We start from the raw sequence: 14,864 nt of genomic DNA, 5'->3' as shown, positions 1-14,864 counted from the left end.
ACTGTATACAAACTCCAGATGCATGTGCTTCCTTGTGCATCTGGCTTTATATAGGTACTAAGGAATCGAATGCTGGTCCTTGGGCTTTGCAGTCAAGGGCCTTATCTATCCACTGAGCCATCTCTCTAGCCCCAAATTTAATCCTTTTGAGGTAAGTACTAAAGAAATGAGTAATTGGCCTTAAATGACTGTGCCTTCTGTTGAATACTTTTTTGGGTTTTTCTAAAAAAAAATTATTTTAAAATTAACTAATAAGCACTAAGTGATGAAAATATGAAGAGTAAAGAAGTGATTGAGGTAAATAGTAGATTATATTGTGTGCAAGAGTTCTGTCCTTTACAGTCAAAGTGGTTATAGGGTAATAGTTGTCAGAGTTGCCTTTCCTGTTAACAGGGTTTTGTTACCAGTTAGCCTATAAATGGATTATATGTTATTGACTTTTTTTAACTTATATGTTTATGAAAGAGAAGGAGGTTAGAATGGGCACACCAGTACCTCTAGACGCTGCAGACAAACTCCAAACGCAGTGCCACTATTTGCAAATCTGGGTTCTTAGACCTTGCAGGTTATCACTTTAACCGCTAAGCCATCTCTCTAGCCATATATTATTAAATTTAAAGGCTTTAATGATTTTGTGTATCAAAAACAAATGTATAGTGATTAAATGTTGATTCAAGAATATTTCAGTGAGCTGGGCGTGGTGGCACATGCCTTTAATCCCAGCACTCGGGAGGCAGAGGTAGGAGGATCGCCATGAGTTCAAGGCCACCCTGAGACTACATACTTAATTCCAGGTCAGCCTGGACCAGAGTGAAACCCTACCTTGAAAAACCAAAAATAAATAAATAAACAAATAAAAATAAAAGAATATTTCAGTGGAATTACAATGGTTAGGGTTAGATGATATTTATTACATTCCTGCTAAACAAAATATATTTTCCAGTTCTGGGTTACCTAATACTCTAATTATACATTTCAGCTGAGATTTTGCTTAATGGCATTTGTTTTTAAATTATTTAATTAATGGATTTTTAGATAGCAACATTATGTGAACTGAGAGCATTAATGCCTATAAATTAGTCAGTTTTGCTCAGTTTGCTTCCCCGTCTTCCCCAGGTTAGGACGTCACTTTAGCCCAGGCTGACTTCAGACTCACAGCAACTCTACCTCTCCTCTTGAGTCTAGAATTAAAAGCCCAGCTTATTTTGCTTTTATATATGCCTTTGGTGATTTTGTTTTGCTTATATTTGGTAGGGGGTTGTTTTGTTTTGTTGTTTCTTTGAGGTAGGGTCTGATCTGGAACGCCCCATGTAGTCCCACTCTAGCCTCAAACTCAAAGTGATCCTACTACCTCTGCCTTCCTCAGTGCTGGGATTAAAGGCTTGCACCAGGACCCCGAGCTTTATGGTGTGTGTTTATTGTGAAATAGGTTGTTGCTATATAGCCTGAGGGTCTTGTGTTTGTAGTCCCAGAAGCCTCAAATTGTGACCCTTCTGATTTAGCCTCCTATGTGCTAGGGTTACAGAAATGTGCTACCGCACTCAGTTGTATGCATTAATACTTTTGAACAATCCCAATAATTTATATGTGTTTTACAGGGAGCTTTTGGCGCTCTTCAGAAGATATGTGAAGATTCTGCTGAGATTTTAGATAGTGATGTTTTAGATCGTCCTCTCAACATCATGATTCCCAAATTTTTACAGTTCTTCAAGCACAGTAGCCCCAAAATAAGGTATTTAAATATCAATATAAGATTATAAGCATAGTCACTGCCTCATTTTGTATTATCTGGTATTATGATTAGCTAAAGACATATTCTATAATAGCAAACTTTTATATAATTGAAATTTACTGCTTTGGCAAGTATTGATTCTTACTAATGGTATTTTCTTTCTTTTTTTTTTTTTTTTTTGGTTTTTTGAGGTAGGGTCTCACTCTGGTCCAGGCTGACCTGGAATTAACTCTGTAGTCTCAGGGTGGCCTTGAACTCACGGCGATCCTCCTACCTCTGCCTCGCAAGTGCTGGGATTAAAGGCGTGCGCCACCACGCCCGGCTACTAATGGTATTTTCATTTAATATATATTTTCTTCTTCATGGTTAATTACATTCATAGTAGTGGCTATTCACTTAAATTCTTGTGTATTAGACCAAGATTAGTTAAGATTTTTTAAAAGTTATCTGGCCTGCTGTAGCAGACAGTTTCGGGTTGGCTGAAATGAACTTCCAGACCGGGCACAGTTATGGAGGGAAGGGATTTATTGAAGCTTACAGATCCAGGGGAAGTTCCATAATGGCAGAAGAAGCTGGCCTGCCTTTACAAGACCAAACACAGAGGGAGAAGCACAGCCCAAAAGTCAAAAGCCACAGCACAGCACACTTCAGGAACACCAGCTAGACCCACTTTGCATTTCTTTAGATTGAAATCTCAAACCCACCACCACACCTTAAGATCTGCCCAGTGACACCACCTCCAATCAGGTGGCTGCAGATACAAACTACAAGCTAGTAGAACACTGAATATATTGGGGGCCATCTATTCAAACTCCCACACTTGCCAAGTTCAAGTGCCTGCATTTGTGACTGTGGTGAAACTTCTCCAATGTAGTTACCACATATCCTTGTCCATTAGAGTAGAACAAGATGTTCTGATGGTCTTCCAGCTTTTAAATGGTATCCTGGTTCCCTCCTATTCCCATTTTCAATTTCAGTACTGTCCCATTCTCTTGATTTTTCTTATCCTGTGATAAGTAAACTGATTGAATTTTAAGGCAAATATGTTTTCATTAAGTTAATAAATATTTTACTTTAAAGGTTCTAGTCAGGTTTTCTGGCTGTTTCTGCTCCTGTTGTTCTGATATCTACTAACAATGAGAAATGGTACCCCAAGAGTTGGGAGATTAATTTCATTGACTGCTGAAGCTAAATCCATTAGGTCTTGCAGGATCTTTTTTTCTTTTTTGTTTGTTTGTTTTTTGGTTTTTCAAGGTAGGGTCTCATTCTAGCCCAGGCTGACCTAGAATTCACTATGGAGTCTCAGGGTGGCCTCGAACTCACCGTGATCCTCCTACCTCTTCCTCCCCAGTGCTGGGATTAAAGGCATGTGCCACCACGCCTGGCTTTGCAGGATCTTTATTAACATAGTTCATATCTGCAAAGCAAGTATCAGGGCTTTCAGGAGACTTCCTAAATCATCCATGTTGGGCATTGTATAACAGGAAGGCAGGTCATACCCTCATGTTTTCTTAGATACCTTGCAAGTTGCTTTGCTTGCTTTCTCTTTTCCTTAGCCTGGTCTTCAAGGAACAAGGCAAAAGGAAGCATTCCTGCAACATTGAACATGTAGGCCAACAATAACCTGATACTTGGTTAATAGCAGCTCTCCATCTTCAGAAAAGGAGCCAGGGATCAAATAATACATCTCAGAACTAGGAAAATTCAGGTTCACTTTAAAAAATCTATGCTGCAGGGTATGGAGAGGTGGCTCGGTGGTTAAGTCGCTTGCCTGCAAAGCCTAAGAACCTGGGTTCAATTCCCTAGTACCCAAGTAAAGCCACATGTGCAAAGTGGCACATGCATCTGGACTTTATTTCCATTGGGTAGAGGCCCTGGCACAACCAATCTGTCTATCTGTCTTCTCTCACTCTCTGCTAGCAAATCAATAAAATAATGGGTTTTTGTTTGTTTGTTTGTTTGGGGTTTTTTTTCGAAGTAGGGTCTTACTCTAACCCAGGATAACCTGGAATTCACTATGTAGTTTCATGGTAGCCTTGAACTCAAGGTGATCTTCCTACCTCTGCCTCCCAAGTGCTGGGATTAAAGGCATGCACCACCATGCCCAGCCTAAATGAAATAATTTTTTAAAAATTATGATTCAGTATATTTCATCTTGGAAGAAAATTTTGATAGTGGTGCTACTATCGTTATGGTAAATTTATATTCTGCCTCAGAATGGAATGATAAAGTCTACAGATTAATAGCATATGAATTTGGCAGTTAATAATAAATAATTTGAAGAGGTTTGTCTAATAAAAGTATGAGTTGGAGCTGGACGTGGTGGTGCACATCTTTAATCCCAGCACTTGGGAGGCAGAAGTAGGAGTATGGCCATGAATTCTTCAAGACCACCGGAGACTACATAGTGAATTCCAGGTCAGCCTGAGCTAGAGTGAGACCTTACCTCGGTGGGGGTGGGGGAGGGGGAATATGGGTTGGAGAAAGGCTAAATAATATTTGGCCTAAAATAGATACAAGCATTTCAAAATGAAAAATTGAAATTGAAATATTCTCTGCAATGCAGAATTGGCTCTGAGCTTACTTGCAGTGCTTTTAAATTTCAAAGCATTATGGTCTACAGGGAAGAGACTGCATTATAAACAGATTACTCTTCAAGGAAAAATACCATTCACATGTTATCAGGGAGGTCTTTTAAGAAATTAAGTCAGAGCTGGAGAGATGGCTTAGCGGTTAAGCGCTTGCCTGTGAAGCCTAAGGACTCCAGTTCAATGCTCAATTCCCCAGGACCCATGTTAGCCAGATGCACAAGGGGGCACATGAGTCCGGAGTTCATTTGCAGTGGCTGGCACACCCATTCTCTCTCTCTCTGTGTGTGTCCCCCCCCCCCCCCCGCCCCTTCCTCTCTCTGTCTGTTGCTCTTAAATACATAAAAAATAAAAATATTAAAAGAAATTAAGTCAAAATATGTGACTATGTACCTGGGTTATTCTGCATTTGTTACTACTAGAACATCAACTTGATAGAAGCCTTTGAGTCTAAATTTATTTATTTAAGAGAAAGTGTGTGAGAGAGAGAATAGGCATACCAGGATCTCCAGTCACTGCAAATGAACTCCAGCCACTTTGTGCATGTGGTACTATATGGGTACTGAGAAATTAAGCTTGGGTTCTTAGGCTTCTCAGGCAAGTGCCTTAAACACTAAGCCATCTCTCCAGCCCAAACAAGCCTTTGATTTTTCATGCACAGCTATCCATAGGCTTCAACAAGTTTGTCATCTACATCTCTGGCCTAAATTTTATTCTTTTTAAATTTGGAGATGGTATTTAGAGGTTTTTCTTTGGGCGGCAGATGTGCCTTTTTCTTTCTGTTGTGTGTATGTGTGCAAGTAAAGGGAAGAGACACAGAATGGGCACACTAGGACCTCCAGCCAGAGCAAATGAATTCCAGTTGCATGTGCCTCTTTGCGTCTGGCTTTATGTGGGTACTGGGGAATCAAACCCCAGTTGTTAGCCTTTGCAAGCTCTTTAACCACTAAGCAATCTCACCAGGCCAACATGTACCTTTCTTTTACACATAAACTCAAAGGTTAAGTTTTATAAACTATTTTGTTGAAATTTATATTGAAATTGACTTGAATCTAATATATACACTGGTTTTTGGGAAGCCCGTATTTTCACAGTTCCTACATCCTAAAAGTTTTATACATTTACTTTTAGCACTTAAGAACATTCGGTTAAATGTTTCATGGGCACTTGGCCTTTAATACTATCATAAACGATTTCTTTTTAAGTTGTATTTTGTAGGGTTTTTTCCCCCCTTCATTGCTGATATGTATAGGTTCACTTGCTGTGTATTAAGCAAACTTTCAGCAAAAAGAATAGGAAGTAAAAGGAGCTCAATTGTCAAGCTTTTATTTAAAAATTAATTCCAACTATTCATAAGTCTCTAAAAATCACTTGGAAGTTCTAGTAATGTGTTAGGGCCTCTGAAGAACGGGAACATTTTTGTGCCATATGTATACTAGTAAATACAAGTTAAAAGATTTTGGAGGGCTGGAGAGATGGCTTAGCGGTTAAGCGCTTGCCTGTGAAGCCTAAGGACCCTGGTTTGAGGCTCGGTTCCCCAGGTCCCACATTAGCCAGATGCACAAGGGGGCGCACGTGTCTGGATTTCATTTGCAGTGGCTGGAAGCCCTGGCGCGCCCATTCTCTCTCTCTCCCTCTACCTGTCTTTCTCTCTCTGTCTGTCGCTCTCAAATAAATAAATAAATAAAAATATTTTTAAAAAAAAAGAGTTCTCCTTTTAAAAAAAAAAAAAAAAGATTTTGGAGCCAGGCCCAGTGGCATATGCCTTTAACTTAGAAGGCAGAAGTAGGAGGATCGCTGTGAGTTCGAGGCCACTCTGACTACACAGTGAATTCCAGGTCAGCCTGGGCTAGAGGGAGACCCTACCTTGAAAAACATATATATAAATTTGGGGGCTGGAGTGATGGCTCAGGTTTGACTCCCCAGTACCTAGTTTGTAAAGCCAGATGCACAAAGTGGCACATGCATTTGAAGTTTGTTTGTATTGGCAGTAGGCCCTGACACACCCATATTTACTGTCTCTTTCTCTAAATAAACATTTTAAAAATAAGCTTTCTATTATACTTTTTACATCCTGTTTTTCAGTGGCAAGTACTTAACACATATTAGCTTATTTAATTCCTACAAGTTATGCAAGGAAAAATTGGGAGAGGGAGAATGAGAATAGGAAATACCAGAGCCTCTTGCCACTGCAAACAACTCCAGATGCCATTTTGTGCATCTGGCTTTATGTGGAAACTGGGAAGTTGAACCTGTGTCATTACTGTTTGTAGGCAAGTGCCTTGACTGCTGAGTCATCTCTCCAGCCTTGTACTTGCTTACAGGTGAAAATAAGTCATACACAGCTTACCTGTTCTGCATGCTTAACATGATTAAGCATGGGTATTTTTTTTCTAATGCTACTCTAGATATCCAGTCAGTAAATGCTTACATGCTTTGCCATTGCTCCTCAGACAGAAACTGGTTTTGGCACAGTACGAAGGCAAAGGTTGTCATAGAGTGTTTATATTTCAGAAGTGGAGGTAAACAAAATAGGCAATAGACACACATTCAGATACTGATGAATATAATAACATGAGACTGAGACAAACTGATTTATAGAATTATTTCATTTTGGGAGCTCCTTAAAGGTAAACATTGGTGAAGAGGTTCTGAAGAATAAAAAGCAGCAAGTCTTAGAAAGGTGAAACATCAAATATGAAAGGCTTCAAAATTAGGAATGAGCTGTGTAGAGTAGAAAAAATAATTGTGAGAAATGGCTTAGTGGTTAAGGCACTTGCCTGTGAAACCTAAGGAACCAGGTTCCATTCTCCAGGTCCCACGAAGTGTACACGGTGATAGGTGTCTGGAGTTCATTTGCAGTGGATAGAGGCCCTGGCATGCTCATTCTCCCACTCTCTGTCTCTCATAACTAAATAAAAACAAATCAGAAAAAAAAGAGTCTAGTTGGGCATGGTGGTGCACGCTTTACAAAAAATAATAATTATTATAGCACCACAAAAATAGAAATTAAAGGATTGGAGAGGGAAGACCATTGTAAAGAAATAAATGCCTGGGCAAACTGACCCATTGAGTCAAATTCATGTGTCTTGCAAACTAAGAGTGATTTTTATATATAAAATAATGTATTTAGGAAGCTAAAATGAAGATGTTAAGTAACCTTTTACATTTAGAATATTTACTGTTTTGTTTTTTTGTTTTTCTAGGTAGGGTCTCACTCTAGCTCAGGCTGACCTGGAATTCACTATGTAGTCTGCCTCCAGAATGCTAGGATTAAAGGTGTGCGCCACCAGATCCGACATGTTGAAGTTGGATTTTGGTGGTTGTGGGGTGGTGTGTGTTGGGGTTTTTATTTTTGTGTTTCGCACTGCTAGGACCTTGGGAGTGTTAGGTGAGCACTCTACCACTGAGCCTATTCACCATTTTTTGTTTCAAAAGGAATGCATACCTGATACTTAAACATTGATTGCTATGTAAAAGAAATTGTGCCCATTGCCTTACGTACATCTTAGACCTAGCCACTAATAAAACGTTGCTTGCACTTGCTTAAAATCATTGGCATTACTCTTCAACTGGTATTTCTCACTTAATATGCCAATCACAAGTTTGCTCTGTTGGTAGACAAATTTAACTTACTCTTTTTAGGGGATGGATAATCTGGAACATCTTTATGTAAAAATATTTAAGTTCTTGCTAAACTATTGTAGACAGAAAATAACTGATAAACATATTCAATTTTTTAACTTTATTTTCAGATCTCATGCTGTTGCATGTGTCAACCAGTTTATCATCAGTCGGACTCAAGCTCTGATGTTGCACATTGATTCTTTTATTGAGGTAAGATTTGATTTATAACTAATTATAAATATAAAAATAGTTACTGATGGAAATAAAAGTACTTTTTCTGTTGTGAACTTACTCTTTTTCTTGTTTGTTTTTCAAAGTAGAGTCTTAGGGTGGCCTGGAACTTACTATGATACTCCTACCTCTGCCTTCCAAGTGCTGAGGTTAAAAGAATGCTCCACCACACCTGGCTTGTTATGAACTTTTCTATTTGAATCTTGATAAAACATAGATGACGGGATATATATGTAATTCTATTATGTTGATTATCTTTAAGCTTACTCCCTCAAATACGCTTTTCAGATTGCCTATGGAAATTCTTCTAGTTTGTGTGTAGAATTTGAAACATAAAAAACCAGTGTAAGGCTGGATAAAATTGACTTACTAACAAATCTGAAGGTACAGACTAAAAATAAAGGGACAGTATAGTTGTTGACCTTTCACATGATCCTAAATGGACTTGATACAATAGACCAATAGGCTAGACCATTTAAGTTTGTAAGGAAGCATTTCTCTGGAGGTATCCCTTTTGTTAAGCAAGGAATAACTTTTTCCATTGTCTTCCATTATCAAATTGAGGGTGTCAAAAAAAATTGACTCTTAAATTATAGCAACCGTCTTTTAGTGGAATTTGTTTTTGTTTGTTTGTTTAGGTTTTTTTTTTTTTTAAGGTAGGGTTTCACTGTACCCAACTTGACCTGGAACACACTGTGTAAGCCCCAGGCTGGCCTTGAACTCACAGAGATCTTCCTTCCTCTGCATTCAGTGTGCTGAGATTAAAAATGTGACATTTTATATCTTCCCAATAATTAAAGAAAGATAATAAAAAGATAATTTTTCATCATGATCCATAACCAATTCATTTCTTTTTTAGAACCTGCTGCCTGATTAATAGCAACTACAGGGATTGTTGAAATTCTTTGAGCACAGTTTTATCAAATAAAATTTAATAGTTCATTGAAATACTTTAGGGAACAGATTGCTAATAGTACTGCATATACCTTATATATCTGCATATATGAGGGGATGGGGTTTTTTGTTTATTTTTTAAGTGGGGTCTCGTTCTAACCCAGGCTGACCTGGAATTTACTATGTACTCTCAGGCTGCTCTCAAACTCCACACTTGATCTTAGCCAAAAGGCCGAGAAGCGATTGCTCTCAAACTCAAAGGGATCCTCCTACCTCTGCCTCTCTCCACTCTAGTATCCCAAGTGCCGAGATTAAAGGCATGTTCCACTGTGCTGATCAGCTGCTCTCTATGTTTCCTCCCCCTTTTTTTCCCCTGTATCTCCACCTCTCAGATGCTAGAATTATGCTTGTGCACAACCACATTTACCACACTTGGCTTTTAGTTCCATTATTTGTTATTGTGTACAAACCTTTTTAATTCAGTTTTTTAAAAGAAAATGTTTCTCATGCAACAGAATCTCTTTGCACTGGCTGGTGATGAAGAACCAGAGGTACGGAAAAATGTATGTCGGGCACTTGTGATGTTGCTTGAGGTTCGAATGGATCGTCTACTTCCACACATGCATAATATCGTTGAGGTAATACAAGCAGTTTAAGGGAAAATAGTGGGCATAAAATGTGTGATGCGGAAATACTGTTCTAATATTTACCTTTTGGGGGGCTGTCAGGCTGTTAAAAATAATTGAGATTGCTTTAAAATTATATATTGGCATAACTAAGCAATATTTATATTGTAGTTATTAAACATATGGGACCAAATGACCAACATACCTTGTTGGGGTTTAGAATTGAAGGTTGAGTCTATGTTTTTCCCTTTGATAAGACTCATGTGATTAATTTATGACTTAAAGAATTTTCTGGGCTGGCGAGATGGCTTAGTGGTTAAGCACTTGACTGTGAAGCATAAGGACCCCAGTTCAAGGCTCAGTTCCCCAGGACCCATGTTAGCCAGATGCACAAGGGGGCGCACACGTATGGAGTTCGTTTGCAGTGGCTGTAACCCCTGGCGCACCCATTCTCTCCTCTCTCTCTCTCTCTCTCTCTCTGCCTCATTCTCTCTCTGTCACTCTCAAATAAATAAAACAAAAAAATGTGTTCACTTTATAAAAAAAGAATTTTCTGAGTAGAAAGGGCATTGACCATTATAGTTTGAGCAAACTATTTTAGATTTTTTTTAAAGATTAGCTTTATTATTATTTATTTATTTATTGTATTTTGAGGTAGGATCTTGCTGTAGCCCAGGCTGACCTGGAACTCACTATGTAGTCTCAGGCTGGCCTCTGCCTCCCAAGTGCTAGGATTAAAGACATAGGGCACCATACCTACCTTTTAAAGGTTCTCTTTTAATCCCTGTGTTATTAAAATAAATTTTCTAGGAAATTCTTAGTATAACTCATCACAATGCATATTTAAATGAAGGGAATATATGTGATAAATTAAAACAAAACTATTATTTATGTAGTGGTGTTAGAGTCAGACTTTACCATCTGTTTTCATTTGACAGAGAAAAAGGGAGAGAATGGATGCACCAGGTCCTCCATCTATTGCAAATGAACTTCAGGCATGTGTGCCACCTTGTGCATCTGGCTTACATGGGTCCTGGGGAATCAAACCTGAGTCCTTTTGGCTTGGCAGGCAAATGCCTTAACCACTAAGCCCTCTCCAGCCCAAGAGATGATCTTTTTTTTTTGTTTTGTTTTGTTTTTGTTTTTTGAGATAGGGTCTCATTCTAGTTCAGGCTGACCTGGAATTCACTATGTAGTCTCAGGGTGGCCTCAAACTCTCGGCGATCCTCCTACCTCTGCCTCCCAAGTGCTGGGATTAAAGGCGTGTGCCACCATGCCCGGCCTCCGAGAGATGATCTTTAAAAAATAGAGTTAAGCTGTGTTAGAAAAAGTACTCATATTCATGATGTTCAACAACTTCTCAAACTTTAGGAAAGGATGTTCTAGAAATGTTTTCTCTGATGAGCCTGTTCACTCTCTCTGAACAGTCAGCTGGGACTGGTTGAAAGGGTAGAGTTTGGAAATGGGTAGAGTTTGGAGATAATCAGAAAGTTTGAAATTTTTTATCACAGCTGGGAGTTTTATTTACAGCATAGTTCTTTCTATTGATTTACTTATTTGAAAGAGGCAGGGAGAGCAATGGAGTATGAGCACACCCAGGGCCTCCAGCTCTGGAAACAAAATGGCAAACTCTTGCTCCACCCTGTGCATCTGGCTCACATGGGTCTTGGGGAATCAAACCTGGGTCCTTTGACTTTGTAGGCAAGTGCCTTAACTGCTAAGCCATCTCTCCAGCCCACATTATAGTTCTTTACCCAACTTAGTACCATAAGAATGGGGCATGATTTGGCATGTGTTAGAGTAGGCTTGTTACAATTGCCGTATTTTGCCATGCAACATATTTTCTTCCAGAAGAGAATATAGATAAAGATTAATCAGTTGACTGATTCCACCTCTGAATATTGGTAATTACATGAATGAATTTAGCTTGATATGTTTACATGACAAGATAAAACTGTTTAAGTCACTGCTCAGGAAGCTGAGGTAGTATGATCGCCAGGAGTTCAAGGCCAGTCTGGGACTACAGAGTGAGTGCTGGGTCAGCTAAGGCTACAGTGTGACTCGGTGTTTTTGTTGTTGTTGTTCTGTTTAGAGACAATTTGTTGAAAACTACAAATTGCAGTCATGTTCAGAAATGTTTGAACTGGGGATAGTATAGTCTAAACCTGTCATCATAACACTTGAGCAGTAGGATTGTGATTTTGAGACCAGGCTGTGTGCTACAATGGTGAGTTTTGGCCAATCTGAAGTACATGTTGAAACTTGATCTTTAAAAAAAAATTGCCGGGCATGGTGGCGCACGCCTTTAATCCCAGCACTTGGGAGGCACAGGTAGGAGGATTGCAAAGAGTTGGAGGCCACCCTGAGACTACAGAGTGAATTCCAGGTCAGCTGAAGCTAGAGCAAGACCTTACCTCGAAAAATAAAATAAAATAAAATAAAGGGAGGGGGGTCTGGAAAGATAAATGGCTTAGACTAGGTTAAGGCACTTACTTGCCTGTGAAGCCTAAGGACATGGGTTCAATTCTGCAATACCCATGTAAGCCAGATGCACAAGATGGCACAGGAGTCTGGCGTTTATTTACAATGGCTAGAGGCCCTGGCATATCCTTTCTTTCACTCTTACCTGCCTTTCTCCCTGCCCTCTTTCACATAATTAACTTATAATAAAAAACTTAATAATGTGACTACTTCTTTCCAAGTTAAAAAATAAAAAGGCTCAGCATTTAATAGCACTTCCATGGGGCCAAAGGAGATGTGAGAGACCATAGGGGAAGTTCTGGGATCAGTAAGATAGGACACTCAGCATTCCCAACATTCTCCTCCCGCCACCGCAGGCATGCACACCCCCCCCCCCCACACACACACACACGCACACGAAAAACTTTGTATGATTTTAATATGTGTATTTTTTGTTTGTTCTGAGGTACGGTCTTACTCTAGCCCAGGCTGACCTGGAATTTACTTCATAATATCAAGCTGGCCTCAAACTCAAGGTTATCCCAGTGCTGGGATTAAAGGAGTGAATCACCACACCAGGCTTAATATTTGATTATTGGCATCTATATGTCAAAAACCTCAGTAGCTTCATAAAATATACCATTTAGAAGCAGGTAACATGCAGTGAATACTTAGGGCAGTATTGTAAATCAGTGATTTTAAATTTTAGCCACATTAAAATCACTTAGGGAGCTACAATTGATTGTCTAGTTTAAACTGATGAATAACATGAATTCTGTTTACAGTACATGCTTCAGAGGACCCAAGACCAAGATGAAAATGTGGCTTTAGAAGCGTGTGAATTTTGGCTCACTTTGGCTGAGCAGCCAATATGCAAAGATGTACTTGTAAGGCATCTTCCTAAGTAAGTATGTCTTGTTCTTAAATTTAATGACAATTTTTCATGTTATATTTTTATAAAACTTGTTCTTAGGATTTCATTTTTCTTTTGTAATAACTTCTTCATCAAGAAAACAGTGGTTCTAGCTTCAGTTATAATCAGTCCAGTACCTATTTGAAGTAAAGTTTAAGTTGAGTGTAGAATGGATTTTTTTTTCTACTTAGGAAATTCATATATTTTTCTCATCTCTAATTTGAATCTATTTCTATCATATATTTGCTCTTGCTATAGGGTTATTTCTTAAAAGTAGCCGGGCATGGGGGCACACACCTTTAATCCCAGCATTTGGAAGGCAGAGGTAGGATTGCTGTGAGGTCAAGGCCACTCTGAGACTACATAGTGAATTTCAGGGCAGCCTAAGCTAGAGAGAGACCCTACCTGAAAAGCCAAAAAAAAAAGTCTTAAGTAGATATTCTTATGTAACCTATAGAGTCTACAACTACATACTCTTAACTCTCCTTAATGCATTCCAAACATTCTTAAAATAAGCAGGAATTTATTAACTGGGTAAAAGATTAATACCTTTTCATTTTGCTCTGTTAGTGTAAGCATAACTCAAGCCAGTCATAACTAGATTTGACTTAATTCTTTCCTACCACTGTTTGGGAGCCATTTCTACGTGTTTTTTTTAATGGCATGTGAAAGATTATTGTTTAGATAGTGGACTGACAGAATTGGAAAGTATTGCCATCAGTGTAATGCTAACAGAAGAAACATGATAGAACTTGTTCTCCTACGTCTGAACAAACTGTCGCTTAAGATAAACAAAATAATACTTGCTTACCAATTAAAATGGCATGTATGTTCTATCTCTCAGTTTTCTTAGAAACAATGCAACAAGGTGTAATTACTTCACCTATTTCTAAGGTATATAGCTATTTTTCCAACAAGTACTGTTATTTTTATTATTGAATATTTAATTTTGCTTATGTAATAGAGAAATTCTTTGGCTTTTCCTTCCTTCTTTTGTTTTCATATTTACTGTTATATATTAATGTCTCATAGTAGGGCTATTGTATGGATTACCCATGTAAAAATTACTGTGTAACATTAGGTACTTTTTGTGTAACATGAGACACTATTTTAAAAAACAAATATTTTTATTATTTATTTGCAAGCAGAGAGAAACCGAGAGATGGAGAATGGATGCACTAGGGCCACTAGCTGCTGTAAATGGACTCCAGCTACATGCACCACTTTGTGCGTCTGGCTTTACATGGGGGAATTGAACTTGGGTCATTAGGTTTTACTGGCAAGCGCCTTAAACACTGAGTGTTCTCCTAGACACTCTTTTCTAATGGCTGCGTGAGGGTTTAGGCTTCAGGCTGCAGGCTGCTTGACAGCTAGACCTGTTCAGAAATTCTAGGTCTGGTGTTGTGGTGCACCCTTTAGTCCCAGCACTTGGGAGGCAGAGGTAGGAGGAGGATCGCCATAGCTTCGAGGCCAGCCTGAGAGTATATAGTGAATTCCAGGTCACCCCGAGCTAAAGCAAGACCCTACCTCATAAATCAAGAAAAGAAATATTGTTCTACCTTGTGCCCTGGTCAAATAAATTTTGGGTTAGCACACAGTCACATTTAACCCCCACATCTCCTTTTCCAATCTCTTGTCACCTGCTCAGCTTTATCAAGCCTCCTTATTAGCTCCTATCTGCCACCATACCAACACACCTTGCTTATATAATGTTCTTCCAATATCATGTTCCTCCTCTTTCTGGAATAAACCGTCACAGCCATGAACTTCAGCTACCCTCCATCTGTCTCCCT

General features: G+C 38.9%; 1 protein-coding gene across 3 annotated transcripts in view; it reads left to right on the top strand.

The window, feature by feature from the left end:
• Tnpo1 (transportin 1) overlaps positions 1–14,864 on the top strand; it is a 98,504-nt gene that overhangs the window by 48,296 nt on the left and 35,344 nt on the right. For all 3 annotated transcript variants that reach the window (XM_045133232.1, XM_045133233.1, XR_006633406.1), the window contains exons 6-9: positions 1,599–1,732; positions 8,076–8,157; positions 9,588–9,710; positions 12,944–13,062. In XM_045133232.1, coding sequence (XP_044989167.1) covers positions 1,599–1,732; positions 8,076–8,157; positions 9,588–9,710; positions 12,944–13,062 — 458 coding nt within the window. The remainder of the gene's footprint in view (positions 1–1,598; positions 1,733–8,075; positions 8,158–9,587; positions 9,711–12,943; positions 13,063–14,864) is intronic.

Source organism: Jaculus jaculus, chromosome 14 (assembly GCF_020740685.1).
Source record: "Jaculus jaculus isolate mJacJac1 chromosome 14, mJacJac1.mat.Y.cur, whole genome shotgun sequence".
NCBI lineage: Eukaryota > Metazoa > Chordata > Mammalia > Rodentia > Dipodidae > Jaculus > Jaculus jaculus.
This window is presented reverse-complemented; position numbering and strand designations above follow the sequence as displayed.